This window comes from Falco punctatus (genome assembly GCF_963210335.1).
Source record: "Falco punctatus genome assembly, chromosome: 3".
Classification (NCBI taxonomy): Eukaryota; Metazoa; Chordata; class Aves; order Falconiformes; family Falconidae; genus Falco; species Falco punctatus.
Genome location: NC_137582.1, coordinates 62,827,199 through 62,848,499, shown reverse-complemented (window position 1 = coordinate 62,848,499; position 21,301 = coordinate 62,827,199). Strand labels below are relative to the sequence as shown.

General features: G+C 37.1%; 1 protein-coding gene across 5 annotated transcripts in view; it reads right to left on the bottom strand.

The window, feature by feature from the left end:
- The window catches only part of CEP192 (centrosomal protein 192), a 78,152-nt gene that overhangs the window by 20,332 nt on the left and 36,519 nt on the right, over window positions 1-21,301 (bottom strand). For 4 of the 5 annotated variants that reach the window (XM_080378088.1, XM_080378090.1, XM_080378089.1 and 1 more), the window contains 12 exons: window positions 20,650-20,765; window positions 18,317-18,493; window positions 16,379-16,469; window positions 15,441-15,617; window positions 14,675-14,935; window positions 14,341-14,459; window positions 12,220-12,329; window positions 8,200-8,341; window positions 5,897-6,069; window positions 5,432-5,555; window positions 2,309-2,414; window positions 728-932 (listed from right to left, as the gene is read on the bottom strand). In XM_080378088.1, coding sequence (XP_080234214.1) covers window positions 728-932; window positions 2,309-2,414; window positions 5,432-5,555; window positions 5,897-6,069; window positions 8,200-8,341; window positions 12,220-12,329; window positions 14,341-14,459; window positions 14,675-14,935; window positions 15,441-15,617; window positions 16,379-16,469; window positions 18,317-18,493; window positions 20,650-20,765 — 1,801 coding nt within the window. The remainder of the gene's footprint in view (window positions 1-727; window positions 933-2,308; window positions 2,415-5,431; window positions 5,556-5,896; window positions 6,070-8,199; window positions 8,342-12,219; window positions 12,330-14,340; window positions 14,460-14,674; window positions 14,936-15,440; window positions 15,618-16,378; window positions 16,470-18,316; window positions 18,494-20,649; window positions 20,766-21,301) is intronic. The other variant, XM_080378091.1, reaches the window with a different exon arrangement.

Below are 21,301 nucleotides of genomic sequence, written 5' to 3'. Positions count from 1 at the left end.
AAAACTTCTAAAGTCTGTTAAATGAATATGCAGCATCAGTGAATCATTAGAAAAAAGTCCTCATTACCTAGAAAAGAACGCTAAGCACTAACACAAAATTTGGTATCTAGACAACAGAATGACAGTTTCTACAGTAATTTGGAGAATCTGAAGCATTACCAGAATTAAAAGTACTTAATGATCCAGCGAGGACAAAGATAACCAGACTCATAGCTGACATTGCTGTTGTCTTAAGAAAGAACATTTATTTCTCTGTTACATGCAGATGGATTTATCACACATCTTAGGGGGACACACATAGATGAAAATGGATCTACTGCAAAAGTGCACTGACCCAAAAGAGCTTCAGCAAAATGCAGTAACTTCACAGCGTCCTCTTTCCCAAGCACAGTATGGTTGCATTCATCATAGTTGCTTAAAAAAGATCAGCAACTACCTGTCTATATGCAAATCTATCTGTGAGAAAAAGTGTGACTATACTGCATAAGGAGGAGAAGAAGAAAAAAAAAAACAGGAAAAAAAAAAGAAGGACTTCTGAGAAGAGTTCCATCACAAGGAGTAATATTTCAAAGTATGGTCAGAAGAGGGGAACTGGTCAATCATTTATCAGACTAAAACAACAAAACCAAACTCATGGCATTCCAGCTCACAAACGTGCAGTACAGTAAATAAAACCCCTGAATACAAGATACTACAGATATTGTATATACTAAGTAAGCAATATTACCTGAGCTTTGGCCAGGTCTCGTTTTAGGAAAAACAATGGTTCTGTTCTTTATTTCCATTTTTGTTAGAGGGAGCGCTGAGAGAGACTTTGCCACATGAACAGTAGGACTTTTGGACTGTGAGGTAAACAGATCTTCTCTTCTAGATGGGAAGTCTGCTCCAGACATGCTCTGTGTGACTGCCTCTTGAATTTGCACTTTTATACACTTTTGCACAATTTGGAGAAAAAGAAAGATTTAAATAGTGAACAGTGACATATCAACAAGTCAAGCTATTTAGCTATATTTCCATCAGCTGTAAGAGGTCACGTCGTTCAGATTTACATTCCAATAGAAAAAGAGTCTCATATATTAAATCATCAGGTTTTCTCTAACTTCACAAAGTTTAAAGATTTTAGGACAAGTTTAATTTAGGAGAAGAGGAAAATTACTGAAAATTTGCTACCTAGATATTGTAATTCAATAGGAATAATAATTTAGTTACATTTAATTGACAACTCCTACAATATTGCCTGCTTGCAGAGAACAGGAACAGGGCTGCCTCACACAGAATAAGCTTTGTGTTCACTTCTGCTACATAATTAGCACTTATAATGCTAATGTTACAGATAACGCTAGAAAAACCTTAGCATATTTTTTTGCTTATTTGGAAACGTAGCAAAGAAACAGCAAAAGCATTATCAGCTATCAGATCTCTCACAATTTGATTGATTTTGCTACATTCTATTTTTGTCCTAGTAGATTTCTTCTCTTAAATCCTTTTCTCATACTGTAGAACGTAAGAGTTAACTATGTGTACAATCTCCATTTCCTTCTCAAATCACTCTTTTTAACAACTTCCCTTTTTGTTTTGTTCAGGTTTTTTTATGGCTGTTTCCACTTCTGAGGTCATACCTCACCTTCCTCCATCAAGAAGGAAAGCAGAGATGTGTGTCTATTTCTTTGGGAAATGGTGTCTGTTTCTTTGGGTGAGATCACCAAGGAGTCTTCTCTGCTTTTACATTGATGAAAAAAGAAACTGTTAGCTTCATAAATTTTATTTATATGCCTTATTTTAATCAGGGAGAAGTCATTGATTTAAATCCACAAAGAGCAAGAATCTGTTCTAGGCATTTTTTATCATAGATTTGTCAGCCAGAAGGTTAAGTCTACCACAAAGGAGCTCAAAAGGAGCTATTGTGACTTGTCCGATAACCTTAACTTGTTTTATTCTAAAATATACTAGGCTATTTTTAGATATGCATGTGTACACATAAATATTTAGCAATTTAGAAGATTATGCATAAGGCAGTGCTGGGTGTACAGATGCAATTTTGTTGACAATTCAGTCTACGTGTTCACATCATAGTATTTATTCAGAGATAAATAAACAAAGAATCTCAATTTGCAAAACACCATCTCAACTACACTTTTTTCTTGTTGGCTTTTTTTGGTTTAGTTTTTTTTTAAGAAACTTTACTAATCAGAGAGAATAACGGAAGTTGAAAGAACTGCTGTCTCATATCTAAAAGGTTTTAGCACTGTTACTAGACCTTAGCCAGCAAAGTAAAATAAACACCTCAACTCTCAAGCAAGTCACATACCTTTTGTCCATTATCACAATGAATATAGATGAGGCCACTCCAAGGAATTAATGAACATTTTGTGGCAAGTGATGGATTAGGACTCACCAGAATTACTGTACTGCTCCTAAAAAAAAGAAAAAAAAAAATATTACCATGATCTTTGCATTAGAATGATTATCTACAACAGATCTTGCTAGCCCACCTTAAAAAAGGGATGCACTTTATGACAGCAGGTAAGAGAAGACAATCTTTAGATAGTTAAATTTAAGGTATTCAGATATCCAATATATTATCAAGCCTTAGTAGTCAGAAACTTAACACTAACACACTTTATAAATTTGTCATTGATGGTTGTATAAGGGGTCATACGGAAAAGGTAAATCTTATCTATTGTTAATGTATAGAATCAGTCAGGTTTATATATGTTTCAGAAAAATAAGCTTAATACTAGTCAACAAGGGAATTGTACTGTTCAAACTAAGTATACTGCACAAATTGCATTTCAATTTTAAACTAATTCTAGTTTCAGAGGAGAAGCTTGCTTTCCTTCCTCCCATGCAGAACTGATCTTGGAGGAAAGAAAAAAGCCTTTTAATGTTATCAGTGTTTTCTATAGTTATTTACAGTAGAGGACACTGAAGACTCTAAACCTACTTGAGGCAGTTATGGCATCATACAGTAATTTCACCAATAAGAACATAAATTCTGATTTAAAATGTTCCGTATTCCATGGTGGAGACATTTAAATAAAGGAGGGGAGAAATTAAGTGCTGAAGTATTTAAAAAAATGAGTACAAAATCACTGGAGGAAATGTCATTGGTTGTATGTTAGCAAAAGCACTCAAGCTACACCCAAATTAGCTGAGTGTCATTAGCACAGCACTTTGCATTTGAAAAGTTTAGTGTAGGAACAAGATCAGTCCCATCATTACTGCCCCAATATCACCATCTCTACAAACTTCAACTACAAGATGTTAATGGCCTTAAAATATTAAATCAGGACACTGGTATGTCCTTAAGGAATTGTGGGGGTTTTGTGAATCTCAGCAGTTCTCAGACACTTGCCACTTATGGTTCTCTCTCTCATGTACAAGTTGTGTTCGTGAGACTGTGACTTACTAAGTACACACACTATGTTATCACACTCCATTGTCTCTGCTCCTGCCAGCTTGTCTGTGACATATACTGCAAACTTCTCGCAAATCCAGCTTGCTTGGGATCACAAACCACACGCCTCTGAAAAGTCATATTGAACCTAAAGACACTACCTCTCAGTATTTTCATTGCCATGGAAAGGAGCAAAGCCTCGGGAAGAAACACTTTCTAAAGGTGGCTCTTGTAGCCTTTGGAGATTCCAGCAGTCCTTGCTCCAAAAGCACAATTCCCTTCACAGCATTTACCAATACACCCAACACTGAGGCACAGCGACATGCCAGAGGCTATTTTCAGTTCGCCTCCACAAGAAAATCTCTCAGAATGCTACCAAGCTCAGCAGGGACCTGGGACTCTATTATTCCACATTCAGGCAGGTTAGAAGTTGCCTTTAGCTCATTTCATGGAACTTAAGGAGCATAGTCAAGGTGAAACAGGAGGTGATCTGCTTGCCCTTGCATGGCAGAGTCAGTTCTTGATCTTAGGATCTTCTTTCACCATCACCGCAGGGAGATGGTTGTGAAAAGTAGAAATCCAGGCAAGAGCACCTCGCTGTGCTTCAGTCAGCTGTTCCTACGGGTCTGTTCCCTACTTGCAGGCCTCTGTTCTGGATCCAGACTGCTTACTTGGACGCAACATGTGAGGTTTCGGCAAATTTCTCTCCAGTGAAAGAAACATATATTAAAATTGTGCAGTGCAAGAAAATTGCTTGCAGCCGGCCTTCAATTCCCTCTTTTTAAGAAACCATTCTGCAAACAGTCATAAGTCTAGGGTATGAGACACTCAAGGTGCCCTTACTGTCAACAGCTACTGGAAAGTTGTTCATTGTTCTCTTTTTGAAACCATTGTTCTTGGCACTGATTGAACCTGCAAGGAGTAGCAAATATCTTAGCCCTTCCAGAGAATCCTCTTTATTTGGTTCTCACTAGTGATGAAAGTTCCTCAGCCGTACATCCAAAAATTTACATCTACATGAATACAGAATTAAGTGTTTACATGTATCACGTCTTGCACAGTGACGCAGGTATCTGCTGAAAATAAAGTACCTGTTTGGGCAAGCATCTACCAAGTTAAAGACACTACCTCAATAAAACTCACAAAGCAAAACATGTTTTTTTGTGGAACATGAGACTTTTTTTAGTTTTTGGAAGATGAGAAGAGTTTAACAAGCGGGTCTTAAAAGCCCTTCTGAACTGACCTTAAAAAAAAATCTGATAAATTTAGAAGTGACAGGTGGTCAGAATTTTCAAGCATTTTATTGTGAAAAGCTTTGCTGACATCCATGAGAAGTCTCATACACACACGCAGTGATATTTTGACTACTTTTCCAAAATACTGCTAATTAAGACACAGGTGATCTGATACTGGTTTGTCATTCTTTCATACCTACAGATACTGAGAAGCCAAAGATCGAGTAACAAAAAACAGTTTTGTCAGAACACAAAAAAAACCAACCCACAATCAAGTTCTGATGAATATCAGCACATTTGCAGAAGAAAACCGTAAGTCCTCAGAAGAGAAGCATTCTACAAGAACTGTTATTTTTCATTTCATTTGTTTGTTGTGGGGAGGGGAAGAAGTCCCTTTTATTTTTAAACAAGTAAATTATTTAAAAAAAAAAAAAAAAAACACTACTGCGAAAGGAGATTTTTAAAGCTTCAGCTTTGTCAACCCACCCAGCTCCTGGAAAATTATGTAATAATAATAGTATTTCCAGGCACAGAAAATTCCTGGCCTCCAGGTAATGTCATAGGTGACAAAAGAACATTCTCTTTATACAGAACTATAAAAGGATAAGGTACTAAAATAGAAAAGCTAGATTTGCATGTTAGCTGACAAAAAGACTATACGGTGGAACTAACTAAATAGTTACTTCCAGGTTATAGTCTAAACAAACTAAAATGAATTCCTAAAAAATAACTAAAATAAATTCCTCCCAAACCTCACCACACTTTCACACATAAAGGAACCTATGGAAAAAAAACTTACTCTGGTTCAATAACTCCATGTTGTGGCGTTATTGTAAGGCAGTGAGCTGGCCACGAAAGCTCAAATGCCAACATCTTAATAGAATTGTTGACAACCTCTACACGTCCAGTACCTGCTGTTCCACCTGTAATATAGAAAAAGCTATAAAAAGATAACACGTACAAAAATTCACCGAAATGCCCAAGATTCAGAGATGCACCAATGAAGATAAAGCATTGCCTGCCCTATTTTTACCTTCACAATGCTTTAAAATGCATATTACATGTACACACACAGAGCATGCCACCCTCTGACAATTTAACAAAAAGTCTGTCCAAACAAAGTTTACTGTTTAGATGTAAAGCTACTGCACTAAGATCACAGGCCAAGCCACATTTACAAGGACAAAATAATTGCAAACATAGTACACAGTGCAGTTATTTTAATACTGGAGTGGTTATTTTATTAACTTCAAAAAATACTTACTAATAGAAGGAAATGTCAAAGTCAAATGCTCGGGGTTAACAGTCCAATTCTGTTGAGCATCTGATTTATTCTGAACGAGATCATCGGTTTGTACAAGTAATGGAGGACCCTGAGGTCCTTTAACAGGGAGAACATCCAAAGTCGCATTGATATGTCTGACAGAGTTCTCAAATCTGAAAATAAGATTGCATCAAGCAAAAGCAGCAATAAAATTAACTTATGAGTAATTATAATAGCCTACACTGAGTATTTCCTCAAAATTTAATACTGAAATACAATGTTCTTTACATGTGCCTTCAAATTAATTCAATTCTCCATTTTTAGAAAAAATTAATTCAGCAGCTATATCGTGACAGCTTTTTCACAGAATGTTTAGCAGTGGAAGGTACTGTTTAGAATGTAAGGTGCTAAAATAAACAACTATCTTCAGGTGATAAAGTGAAATGCTTTTTCTCTACATATTTTATTCAGATTAAGAAAGTACTGCAGGGAGAAGGCAATGCAAGTTGTGTTTCACAGAACGCTGGAGGTCAGGAGGGACCTCTGGCGATCACCTAGTCCAACACCCCTGCTCAGAGAAGGGTCAGCTACAGCAGGTTACTCAGGACATTGTCCAATCAGGTTTTGAATTTCTCTTGTCCTGTCACTGGACACCACTGGAAGTCTCCTCTTTATTTCCCTGTCGGGTATTTACAAACACTGGTAAGATACTCCCCTGCTCAACACTAGGCAAACCCAGCTCTTAGTCTCCTTGCAAGACAGATGCTCCAATCCCTTCACGGCCTAGCATTTCACACCTTGGCTTGCAAAATACATGGCAGATAAGCTCATATATGAAAGCTATGATGCTGTTATTTTAGGATTCAGCATATTTTCTTAAGTTAAAAGCTTAACTGAGAAAAAGTTTGAGTTTAAATTCAAAAAGAAATAAAAGCAGAAATCAACAGCTGAAGAAGAAAAAATTGGGTAATTTTTGCTCCATACAACACTGTGCAAACATACAGCTCTTCTTCCTTATAATTTCTATTTGTATTTTTAATGCTTCTGAGAATCCTGACTCAGTTCAGGACAGCTGAACTAATACCTGTGAGAATTCATCCCTTAAGATAGCAGTGGAACTAGGAAGTCAACTGATTCACATAATTCCTTGACACAGAACTTCCCAAGTCAGATTAGTAGTAAACACATTCAGATCTCTTCTAAGAATTGCAGTCTACTCAGAAAATTAAGATCCTCATCATCTTTAGCCAGTGAATAAATTCAAATCTAGAAGAACTGATAAGGCTGTCAAGTGGAAAAAACAAACAAATGCCAACTACCAAATAAAGAAATGTCCTGCTTGCTGCTGCAGATACAGATAGACTCACAATCCCCACTATGCCTGACAAACACCTTTCTAGTCAAAAAGTCTGTTAAGTGTCCCAAAGTGTTCAGCATCTACAGTTCAAGAGGTACAAGCAATTACAAGACAACATCTACATACATAGATGCTAAAAACAACAGGACTAGGTAGGATCTTTTCATTACCTATGTAACAGGATCCCGAGAAGAAAAACACGAAGACTCAAGAAATAACCTATGCAAAATATATTCATTATAGTGTTAAAAGTTAACACGTCTTTATTTCAGTTTTATGCTTTGCCATCTTAATAATTAGGACTTGTATAGGATTTTGAATTTCTTTCCTTTTTCAGGGCTCCAAATGCTACAGCGACCTGTCTAAATAAAAAGTGACAGGTACATTTTAAAGACCAGGTCTTTGCCAGTGCTGCAAAGAAATCCTCCCAGTAACAGACCATTTCATTCAAGGGACTGACAGGGTAGGGGTAGCCTCAGCACTGATCGTTCTTTTGATGAGTGCAGTACACACTACACTGAAAGGCTGGTATATGGGCTGGGCAAGGAAAAGGCCACTAAGCCTTTGTTATTTTTCTCTATTTCCATGCCAGACATCAAACATTCATTGCAAGGAATGAAGTAGTTATAGTCCTATTAGGACTACAACAAATGCATTTTGGAAGTGTCCATGGAAAAAAAACCAGTTTCTTCACATGAACTAGGAAGTCACAGATAAAATTAATGGTGTCAGTTGAGAGAATAGTTTAAAAGTTATCGTAACACTTTATACATATAGAGAAAAACAGCGAGAAGAGCCACCTAGATATTCATTGGATTCATTCTCATTATACAGCCAGTTCTTTCACTTGTAAAGTAAGTCAATTTTCAACTGACAAAAATCTTCAATGAAAGGAGATTCACTTCAGTTAGACATTATTTGACAGTCAACCTTATAGTTACATTACCTGTCCGGTTCCGAATGATGTCCAGGAGACTGCTGAAAACCATCCTGATCAGAAGTGGAATACCCAACCACAGAAAGGATAATCTTTCGCATATTTGTGTAGAAAAGCTTGATATCATTTGTTCCCCGTGGGATATCACATACTAAAAATGAGAATAATAAAGCAATTCTAATAAGTACAAATCTATAATACTCAGAAATTACACAACAGAGATTGAGGATATAGACCTAGTTAATCTGTTGGCTAAGACATCCTAGGATCATTCAAAAAACTACTTACTACAAGTTCAGTTATTGGGTATAAATCAAAATTAACGTGAAATGTAGAATAAATCTAAACACATCAATTTTAACTTTTTGATTTTAAGATAGGTATTTTCCATCTTTATACAAATGGTATAAGATAATCTGAATCTATACCAATTTAAAGTTGTTTTACCTTTTTTTTCTTTATCCTGACAAATAAGACTAATACATTCCTAAGGCTTCAAAGAAAGAGATTCAACTTGATAAGTTATTTTTCAGTTACTCAGTCTATTCAATCTAACACATTATTTAATTTATTATACCTGTAAATATCAAAAAGGTCAAGAACGTAAGAGTATAATTCAAAGATAATAAAATGTTTAATAATCAAGTCAAAGTTTTCTCCTTTGCCTCAAGCCATTTCACATTGAATAGACAGAATGAAGAAGTGGTCACTTCTCACACAGGATACATTCGATCCAATCATTATTTCTTTTGCTGCACAGTAGATACCAGAGACTATTAATATTTGTATATAGCTTCTACAACTCAACTACGGATAAGACAAAGCAACATCTGCTGTAGAAGCATTTTTAGTTAGAATTTACATGCATCCTGAAACTTGTTAACAAAGCTAAGTCTTGCAAAGGAATGTTTAACAGAAAGTGGGGGGCTGAATAAATTATTTATTTATTCTGTCATAATAAAATTCAGTATGGAAATATGTTCTTTCTTCAGGATGACTATTATTTCTACTCTAAGTTTCTTTTATTCCCACCCCCACTCCCCCACTGAATTCCATTCAGTTTGGAAACCCCAGTTTTCAAATAACCCCTAATAAAACACTTAACTTTTACAGTCTGTCTCATTTTCACCAACTCAAATATCAAAATGGCTAGTTCATGATATCATAACTTTGAACGCCAAGGCCACAGTGCATACAACTGCAGACCCAGAAGTGTCAGACCCAAATTAAAGCACATAAACAGATTGACGATGCCATCTTCACAATCACAACAGACAAAAACAATTTTATACAAAGGCTTAAATCCTAAAAAACGTAGTGAAGTATGTCATATTATACTTAGAAATGTGCAACAGGATCTTGCAAAGAATACCTGATCAGAATTCCCTCCCTCCTCTCTAACAATAAATTGATATTCAGATAAGATGCTAATATGCATTGGAAACCAATTTCATTTTGACAACCCAAGTACAGAAGTCACAAAATATTTGAGACTACCTTAGAATAAACAGTTGCTAGATGTTAAATATCAACAACCTCTGCCTATTCAACTAGTAACTGAAGCATACCTGGGCACCTAGAAATACATTAGATCAGGTTGTAAAAGATCTTCAATTAGTGCAGCAAACCACATTAGTGTTAGGGAGTAACTGAATCTGGTAGCCTGATAAAGAGGTGAGGCTGCCACAGGTCCAACCAGTAGCAAGGCTGAGCCCATGTTCCCAGTGAGCAACCCCACACGCATGCACACACACAGACCAACACAGACAGAAACACTCAGCACTCATGCAAACTCAAGCAGCAACAATGGCCTCATTTTGTTCCCCTCTCTGGCCGATCAGGATGAAGGCTCCTTACTGGGAACACACAAACATACAACACAGATCCTTCCACCTGCTGGCCCTGGACCATACCACAATGATGCATCAAGTGGGCAGACTGGTGAAAACCCAACACGACACTATTTCATATCTAACATTACTATTTAATTTCTTAAGAGGTTTTTCAAATAGCTCTGTGGACTAAGGCAATGAGGAATGGAGGCCTAAACAGTCTAGGGAACCAAATTTATACTGAAAGCAATTCTTACAGCCAAGGCATTTATGCTTTGAGCTTTTTTTCCCCTGCATCATCTCTTTAACAGTCTTTCATTTAAGAGGCAAAAAAGTTTAAAAAGCATTTAGATGTTGAAAAAAGAACTTACTTTTCACCTAAAAGATAGCATCTTATAGAAAGGACAAAAAAAGAATCAGATTTCTTAATTCCAAGTACTACTATTAGTTCCTGCATAGTATTTGACTTACAAGAACACATAACATAAAAAAAAATCTGTGGATATTCCCATCGAAAACTCAGTGAACACTAATCTGTATGATTGCATACTGTTCACACTAGACATCATTGGGTGACAAGAAGGTAAGGAAAGGCATGAAGTCTGTAACATCGCTAAAACGAGTAAGAACAATCTAGTTTATTTTTCTAAGAGCTACCCTTCCAGCACACCTCCTTGAAGGCATATTTGCAGTGTTATACAAGTCTGTCTCACTTCATTTTTTTAAAAAACAACGGTCCTCACCTTACATTGAGTAGATAAAGTAGGACATAAGAGGGCAAGGACATTTTATGACCAAGATAAATAATTTTGAGCAAATAACACAAATGTGACCAAATAGGAAAAAATAAGCTATACGTGACAAACTCCATCTGAAAGACAGACAGAAAAACATTTAAAATGCAAGAGGTAGGTCTTGTTTTCTACAGAAAGAAAAAATAAGCTACCATTAGCAAAACTGACAGCTGTCTGGAACGGTTTGTTAAATGAACATCAGAAAATGCAAGTTGTTAAATGAACGTCAGAAAAGGCAAACATGAAAATGCTGCGACAAGATAGAATAGTTTTAAAGTGTTACTAGTAGGTTAAAACAATTCAGATGGAACTGTGATCTTCTAGCAGTTGGTATCATTTTGAGACCGATGGTTTAGATTTGTATAAGATGCTGAAAAAATCAGACGCAGTTACCACTTCTTCCTTCCACGTTTAGGTGGTTTCACAAGTGAAGCTCTTTATGATGAAGCATTTTAAGGTGAAACCACTTAAGAGAAGATATTCCACATATATAAAACTGCTTTTTTTTCATCCATGTGATTTGCTTCACAGTATTCCAAGTGATTGTCGCCCCCGGTGACTGTCAGGTTGATGCATTCACTGTCTCAGCCAAACGGAGTTACCTTTCTCCAGGCACTCGGTGGCAATAGGTGGCAGGTTTTTTCCTCCGATAGGGTTTGCTGTGAGGTCTTCTAATGCCATCAAACAAGTCAGAAATGTAGGTGAATACTTGAAAAGAGTGTAAATCATGTGACATTAACTAGTTTTGAGTCCTTCCATGGGGGACAGTCCTCCAGGAACATACTGCTCCGGCGTGTGTCCCCAGCAGGGTCACAGGCCCTGCCAGGACCCTGCCCCAGCCTGGGCTTCCCATGGGGTTGCAGCCTCCTTTGGGCACCCACCTGCTCCTGCGTCAGGCCCTCCACGGGCTGCAGGTGGGGATCTGCTCCACATCGGGCCCTCCACGGGCTGAGGGGCACAGCCTGCCCCGCCGTGGGCTTCACCACGGGCTGCAGGGGAATCTCTGCTCTGGCACCTGGAGCCCCCCTGCCCCTCTTTCTGCACTGACCAGGGTGTTGGCAGGGCTGTTGCTCTCACATATTCTTAAACTTCTCACTGGCTGAAATCACTGTTACCTGTCTCAAATCCCCCACACACTTCTTAAAGTGTGGCACCACCACCATCGCTGTTGGGCTCGGCCTTGGCCAGCGGCAGGTCTGTCTTGGAGCCGGCTGGTACTGTCTCCATTGGACACAGGGGAAGCCCCCCTGCTACCAAAACCTGGCCACACAAACCCAAACTGAGATATTTGCTTCTACATTTACAAAAAAAAGTGGAAAAATAACTAGGATTCAAGTCTAAAAGCATATTTTTCCACCTGAAAACAATTAGTACATTTTAATTTTAAGAAGTCATAGGTTTACCTTCTGTCACAAGCTGCTCCCCTTGAAATTCTTCATCAAATATAATGTTTCTCAACAAGCTGTTTTCTGGGATTATGTGTTTTTCTACCTCAGGTTTATACATCATAGCTCTGTTAAAGAAACATGAGTAATTAAATTACACAAAGTACTGAAAACAACAATTTGGAAAGACTGATAAGAATCCAGCACAATTTTAACTCATCATTTCTTGCATACACCAAGCTCAAATCTGTGAGCATTTGTTCAAAACTGAACTCTCTTCATAATCTTAGAATGTTTAAAGAAATACTTTCTCTATTGCTGCACAGTAAAAGGAATCACTGAAATAATGGCTACCATACACTTGTCTTTCCAAGATACTTGTTCTCTGCTGTCAGTCACACCTACTTAGATTTCTGGTAAGTACATCAGGCATCTGAGTGATTTTTTTTTTTTCCATCACCACAGGAAGGAGAAGAATGCTATTTTGGTCACGAGTGAAAGCCTTTTGAGGGGAAAAAATTGACTAAATGGCAGAGCAGCAGCAGGAGCAGGTGCCAGCAAACAGCAGGAACATGGAGCCAAGGAGCATGACTGCCAATAGGGCAGAAAAGACTGGGAGGCGTAGGGATATAAATAGTCCTAGGTAAAATGGCAATCTACAAGTCAGTAAGAGGAAACCTGGCAATCAGATAGGGTCAAAGCCGTGCGAGTGGGAATATTACCTCAGCAATAGTAACTCTCAGGTCTAAGCTACTTACCAGGCTACTGACTATGTGTATTTTTGGAGTAAAGAACTTGAGCCACAGGTTGGCAGACTGGGCAGATTACTCACCTCACATTCCTGCCTCTAAGTCCCAAATCATATTCCCTTCCTAGTACATAATTACAGAATGGGTTTTGACTGGCTTAGAGTACTCAAGTAATTTCAAGAAATAAGCAACTCTTTCAAATTATCATGGCAGACTTCAGAGAAGCTCCCACCAAGAAACAACCGACTACTATGTTCAAGAAGCAAATGCCATGCCTGCTGACTAATAAAATCAGCAACAAATAATTTCACTCATGTACCAATGTCCAGAATCTGAACAAAAAAAGCTTCCAACATCACCTCTATACAAGTGTATCAAGCTTCCTAATGGGTTTTCTGTTGATCAGTGTATCAAAGCTATTCCCCAAATATTTTTGCCTTTTGAGATGGATTCAATGATAGTGAACATTGCCTTAGACAAAGGAGTTCATACAAGTCAGTAACAAGCATCTTCCAAGATACCTAAAATAAGCCAATGCAGCTGTTCCATGAGCTTTATATTTGAAGTCATACAGTTAAATTCAGATATGCTCAATACTTTATTTGGGTAACAATAAATACAATTACCTTCACAAAATTCAGGCAATCCATTTAAAAGCAATAGTGAAATACTGCCATTCTGAAACTTTGTGCTGAACAATGATCATCAGCACCTTAGTGCTCTGCCTGTTCTTAACATTTTGCACTATCGCTATACGCCACATACAGCATAAGTCAAAAACGCCACTTCTGTCATTAAAAGCAAAGTATGCCAGCATACTGCACAGCCTCTATTTAAGCTCCATAAGATATATTCTACAAATTTCCTCAGTGTGTTACAAGCATATGTTGATGTTATTCCTCTCACATACACAACTACTCCAACACCATCTTCATCAACAGAATTTAGCAAATCAAGATGAGAATCTTTTTCAAAACTTAATACTACTGAATTTGAGTATTACTCCTTTTATGAGCCTTTTCTTTAAAAATTAAAACTACACATTGGAAAGAGAGACACTAAGACAGAACACAACTGTCTTCCACACAAAAGCAAAAATTTTTCCCCAAACCCAACACACTCAAATTCAAAAATGCAAACAGGAAATAAAACCCTTAGCTAGAATTGTAGCTACAGTATGCAAACAAAACCACAAATAATCAAATCAAACCTCCACCAAACAACCTACCAGATGTAAGACTTACTAGATCTCTCCATATCATCCCTGTCTTTTGGGTGGTTGTTACTATTTTTGGAAGCATGTTAAAACCATACTCATGATACCACACATCCCTAGTTCTAAAGTTTTATTAAACATCTGTGTCTGTTTCAATAGCAAAGTACATCTTACCTACGATACTGCTGTCTAGAAACTTCATCTCCACAAAAAAAACATACTGTTGATACCAACGTGTGTGTTTTATGGAAGCTCTTTTCCTTTTCCATTGGATTCCATGTTATAGTAATCACCTGATAAAATAAACATACATAATCAGAAAAAGAATCTTATTGTTAGTACTAACATTTGGGCTATGAGTCAACAAATTGCCGCAGTACAAGTGAAACAGGGTTTAACACAAGTTAAGTGAGATTTGAGTAAAGGACTAGTTAGACACATTCTCACTGATGACATTTATTTTAATTTACATTAATAAAACTTGGTCAGAATCACGTGTAATACTTACTTCATACGTTCCTTCTCTCAGTACAAACTTTTCTGGAGATACCATCATTACCTGACGATCCATAACTTTTTTCATTCGTAGGTTTGCAAAGCACAGTGCTTTAACATAGGCAGCCCGAGAACCTGTATTTCTTATGAGGAAGGAAGCTTTCCTTAAACTTGCAGGCAATAATCCATCCAGTGTTACTATGTAACTATCTGACAGTTTTTTAACATTTTCTAAAGTTATATTGCTTGTTCCTCCATACGCAGATAATGGTATCTGTGGGGAGAGTGGGGCAGGGAAGAAAAGAAAAGAAAAACACACACACAAAAAAAGTACTTCAATGAAAGAAAGCTTCTTAACTAAAACTTCTGTACAACTATGGTAAAATAGATCAAGAGTGACACAAAAAAGCCTAAATTTATTCAATCTTTTTGAGGTTCTACTGAAAATTAAAGACCTACCTACAGAACAAGAAAAGTTCAGATTTTCTGACAGTTCTAGAGTTAAAAATCTTAGGCTACTTTTAATGTAGTATATAAAAATCTTTCTTCTTCCTTGACAAGGGGAAAGTTGCATGCAAAATTGAGACTGGTGTTGAAACTGTAACATTTAATACCCATACAATCTTTAACAAGTATACAGATAAGCACACTGTGTATCTTCTAAACTTTTCTTGTGTGTATCTTTCAGCTTTTCAATAGAAACAGCTATTCAGTACTAGATTCAATAATCATTTAAAAAGTATATTTCAAATTATTAGAAGTTAGGTTGGGACTCTTACAGTAAACTTAATTCCTGGCTGTGATCGAATCCCCACTTGTTTGATTTCCAGCTTTGCAAAGAAGCAAGTTATTCGAGTAGGTGTAAACATCAAGTATATGTTAGTATCTTTTCTGGGACGAATTTTGAGTTCCCAATTACTAGTTAAGCGTTCTTCTGATCCAAATATACTTTGCAGCTATAAAAACAAAGACATCAGAAGCAAGTGACTACAATAGGAAAACCACATAGCAGTAAGACTTACTTCATTAGTAACTCAAAATAAACTTCCTCAAAATCTGGATTAACTAAACATACAGCATTGTCAACTGAAAGTTGTAATGCTTAATATGCAACAAAAAAGACCAAGTACTGTATGTTCCCACAAAAAGCATACCGATGCTTCTCATTTTAGACCACACAGTTTCTTCCTTCAATCCACAATACTGTAAGGCTGAACTTAACCAGCACTACATTAATTCTCTCAAAGATTTTAGATATCAAATCTGAACATTTGAGGAGAAAAGAGGATACACACGTATGTGGACTACTGACCAAAAAAACCCTCTAGTTACAGTAATTCCCAAAGGCTAATTTCAGTTTTTCTTTCCTCCCTCACTCACATACACAGTCCCTTCAAGTGAGGTCTGGATTCCCTCCTGCAAGAAGGGCCACTGATGGATCACTCCACCAAGTATTGACTCTGTTATGTTACAGCAGCTTAAGGAGCTGTGAATTGAGCTCCAGTTTGCTGCAACACTCCTACCATTTCAGCTCTTCCTAAGGTTACCACTGTAGCTTAAGCTCTGCTGCCATGCCCATCTTGGCAGCAAGCACTCCTGCAGCCTGCTAGTCAATGACATTTATATGGGAACAACACTTCAGGCCAAAGACATTTTTATTACACACATCAACTGATAATCATCACTAGCACTAAAGAGAATTTTTCATGGTAGTTACCTGAAAGCAGTCTTGATCCTGGCCTCTTATCAACAGTCTTAAATGCTGGGTCACAGACGGAGAGTCATTTCTTAGAGTTAACTTCTGCTGGCTGAAAAATATGAAGTTTACTTATATGCAGTTAATTTACATTTGTTGTAAAATATATTTATTCACGGAAACAATGGAAATGGGACAATTTTAAAGTAATTTCATGAAAAAAAAAAAATCACCTCTCCGAACAAAAGAATGTTAGCCATGAAATTATTTCTGCATGCTCAAACTTACAAGACCTTACTTTGTCATATACCATTACACATCAACCCTCTTACAGCAAACCCACCTCAAAATATCTAAATACAGCTCTTCTGAAGTTCAAGTATTGTACTTAACAGCTTGAACTTTTAATGCAAGCTGCAGTTGTGTCAACACAAAAATTCCTTCAAAAAACCCACTTTAAGAGACAGTTACAATTAAATTATCCGGAGACACTTAGTCATGCAGAAGCAAGAGTCTTGTGAGTAGTCTGGCCCAGATTCACTGGAGCAGTTTTAAAGCACAAAATTAAGGATAACTTCTGCTTTTCATGTACTTTTCAACATGACAGTACCAAAGAAAGTTATGGCCACTTCACAGTGTCAGGCTGACCAAAAAGTAATTTTTTTCTTCTCTGATATATCCTGGCATTGATCAGCCTTACAGTACTCAGATCCTTCCTCTGTTAAGGAAGGAAACACCTCCAGCAAGCAGAGCAAGTGCCTTTATCATTTTGCAGTCAAAAAACAACCACAGAAGGATGTGACGAGCCTTAAACCTGCTAAAAAACACAAAGAAGAGGAAGGATCATGTAATAAAAATCAAAGAGAAGGACGTAGGGATAGCAAAGCCTCTCCCTGATTTTCAGTGGCAGACACTGTTTTGTACTCTGTTGGAACAAATATTCTTAAAACAATTTCAGCTTCCTAAAACCACTGATGCATAAAAACTATTTTTCAGGAGCAACAGGAAATAAAAAGGTAGCGGCATACAAAGAAAAGAAAGTAATTCTCAAACACCAAACAGACAAAACTACTATGTTAAAAATACACTGTCTTAACAAAGCAGAAAAATATAGGAATATAGGAACATAGCTATTAAAAACATTTGTTGGCTACAAACGTGGATCACTTTTAAACAACCAGGAACATTACTGGATTCCTCAAAAAGTATCAGAACAACTCTGGATTAGTCCTTACAGTGATACTTAACAGTAGTCCAGAGATCTGCAAAACTTGCAGCCTTTACATACAAAAGCAGCAAAGTGTATCTAGACAACTATGAACAGTTTCACTGAGTCATGTCATACTGAAGCTGGAAACTTGAAACTAAGAAATTCAGACAAGAACTAGTCTGAAGGATACAGTAATCTTAATTAGGGATGCAATGGGTTCTCCATCACTAAAATTTTTAACATTGGAACACATTCAAATGCATAGAAATTACGGGATGTTCCAACAACCTATGCTATTTGGATGGTCAAATTACATTACCACATTGGATTCTTCTAGTCTTAATAGATGAATTGAAGAAAAACACGCACAGAGATTTAGTTCTAGCAAGAGACAGGTGTCAAACCAATATAATTTTTCCATCAACTTACTTGGAAAACATTTACCACTACATTTCTACTTACATAACACACTAATCTTACAGAATCAGTTATTACTCTAACAATAACTAAAGGCTCCTAAAGAATACAAAAAGCTCAAACAAGATCACAGTTTGTTTCCAAAAATTTCTTGCACAAAAAAAATTAATTGTAATACACTGCTTCTCTCACTTGAGTCATACAATAGCTTAGTTTATGACCTGTGGATGCTCAATGTGAATAGGAAGCTTTACCTCAAATAAATGCCATTAAGTATATTTCCTATACTTAATATTATATTCTATACGAACAGCTGCCCAACTAATACTTACACTGATGCTCCAAGTGGTACTCCTCCCCAGGCAATGAACTGCTTGTTGGACAGAATGGGTGGGATGTCCGAGCAGGCAGCAGCTGTAGACACAGGTCTATTTTCCTTAGACTCCACCTCACCTTTTATCACCACTTCATACTGAGGCCCAGATGGCAGCACAAGGATTTTCAAAGTACTTCAAAAATAAATAAATACATTTAAATCCCACCACAGAACAAGATCAGCTGATGAAAACAAAACATAACTAAAGAAAAAAAATTATAGATAGACCTTTTTTAACTACCTTCTTAAGAGGAAAATACAAATACTTTTTCTTATTTTATGACAAAGGCCAGCTTTAGGCATAGCAAAATAATCCTATGGGCTGTAAATATGCATGTCACATGTACCTCAAGCAATCTTCTGAAGTATTTCATCTGGAAATGGTTCAGGTAAGTACTTCACTACAGCTAGGTAAATTATTTTTTGCCCATGGTAACTTCTGATTATTTTGACAGACTAATTTTGGAGAGAAACAAAGTCTGGCGGTCTCTACATAGATTAAATAAATGCCTTTTGAAACACCTGTGAAACTTCAATGAAGTTTTACAAGTGTGAGATACCCAGGAGCATCAAAATTAAATTGAGTCCTGTTAACAATGGTAGCGTTCTAAGCCATAAACCTAAGATTTTTTTCCTCACTTTGTTTCCTGGAATTGCTGTGATAAAGAACACTGAAACCACAGACAAGGAATCAGCCACCTTCTCATGATACAGTCTCTACCCTATAGGACACAAGCACTGTCCAGATGACTACCACCTTCTTCAGGCAGAGCAGAGAAACAAATGAATGAGAGCATCAGGAATATACATTTAAATAATGAAGTAGAAAGAAATGGGCTAATACTGAATAGGAAAGCTGAACCTAGCTAGCAAAGAAAACAGAAGAGAAAGTAGGCACACCAAAGGAAGAAAAAAAAAACAAAACAACAAACAAACCACAAAACAGAAGAGGAACAGAAAAAGACAGTGCTGTCTAATTAAGGTGGACAGAAGTCAACAGAAAAATAAAAGGATGAAGTAGATATGGAAGAAGTGGAGATTGGAAGTATCTAACCAATGATAACAGGAAAAATAGAAAACACAATCAGAAAAACAGAACAGAAAAAAACTAGAAAAAAGGCACAGGGCAGGAAGGAAATCAAGCTTTTAAAAAATAGACTGAAGCATTTGCCATGGCACAAGACCCACTTAGAGCCAGGAATGAAGCTCAACATCCTTCACTCTAGCTGTCATTGAATTCCTATGATGCCTACTGACTGAGTCCTGCATCCCACCAGTAGGGAACATGAACTCCTGTTACTGGTTTAGTTAGTTCATTAGTCCCTTGGCAACACTTGCAAGTTGACTGCAAAGTTTCCAACCCTACTCAGTACCCTGAGCCTGTAACGTAAACCAGTTATGCATAAAGCTACAGGAAAGCAAAGAAATCATTTTGTGTGCCTATCCATTAGGATCATGCTGTCATTAGCACAGAACAACTCATTGTTTTATTTAATGCACTGGCTAGGCCTACTTAAACTAGACAGTGAAGCTGAACATATTTTGGACACATTCCTTTGTCCATTCTTGCTCTACTAGAGCAGAAACTGGAAAACATGTAACAAGAGGAAAAGCTGCTCTGATTAAATCAGTCAGAACCCTGCTATTGCCAAAAAAAAAAAATAATCTTACATGACACCAGAATGGTCACTTGGAACAACCAAATCTACTTCACAGAATGAAGTTTGACAGGTGCTAACGTGCAAAAATATGAATGCTTACATCTGCAAGAGGAACATGTACATTAATGTTGTACGTGATTTACAGCTGAAATTTTATTTAATTATGGAAGCCAAAATTAATGAGCACTTTCAATCCTGATCTGTGCTCAAGATTTTTGTATGTAAAATAGAGACAACATGTCCCTTGTCTCAGTGGAGTGAAGATGAGCAGAAGCAATTGAAGGAGCTGCTGAAGTATTTTAAGGCTTTGCTGTACTTTAGAAACAAGTACCATATAAAGGGCTTCAGAAACTTACTCCATTTATTCCCACTAAATAAGTCTCAGGACACCTGCTGATCTGTGATGGGAAATATTGTCTGGTCATTAAGCTATGTACAGCAAGAGAGGCAGGTAATCTATTATACAGAAGAACCTCAGCAAAAATCTTTGTAATGAATGAGGACTCTAGCAAAAGCAACCCAAGTCAAAGTTTCAAGTTTCCCCCGTGGGTAGAACTTTCAATTTGTTCATGACCTTAAGGTCAAAAGTAACTCTTTTTAACATAGGTGGCATAAAATCAGTTGTTACCTTTCTGTACTAGTTATGCTTTTTGGGAAAAACACGACAGTCACTTCCCTTTCTTCTCCAGGAAGAAGGAAAAGATCCTCTGGTTCAACAGCAAAGCAGCTGTCCTGATCTGATGTCTGAAAGCAAACAAGGGGAAAAGGGAGGGTTGGTTACTTATTTTAAGGGAACGAACAATTCTGCAAGATGTAATATGATTTGGTTGTGCATCTTTTGTACATGCAGTTCAGACAATTCAAATACACCTGGCACCTTCAGAACTTTCCCATAAGCCTGCACTAGTTTACTAGAAGAGTTAAACTCTTCTAAAGTCAGACACTCCAGATGCTTCTCTTAGAGGTATTTGTACTAAAGACATCAACTGTGTGTACATCACTGAAGGGCCCATAAAGAGATTTAAAGAATTTAACAGTAAGTAAAAGTAGTACTTATTACATGAAGTAATATCACTAGTCTCGAGGCTGGTACCAACTATTACTGGTATCAATTAGTATCCAGTATCACACTAATGTGGTGTTTGTGATACTAGTCATGCATCCTTTCCATGACCTCTGCTCTAAGAAATGATGGGCTCACAAACCTCAATATTTTTTTATTTTTTTTTATGTAAAAGGAGACCGGCTACTCCTTACGTTGACTTTGAAATGCTGGTTTC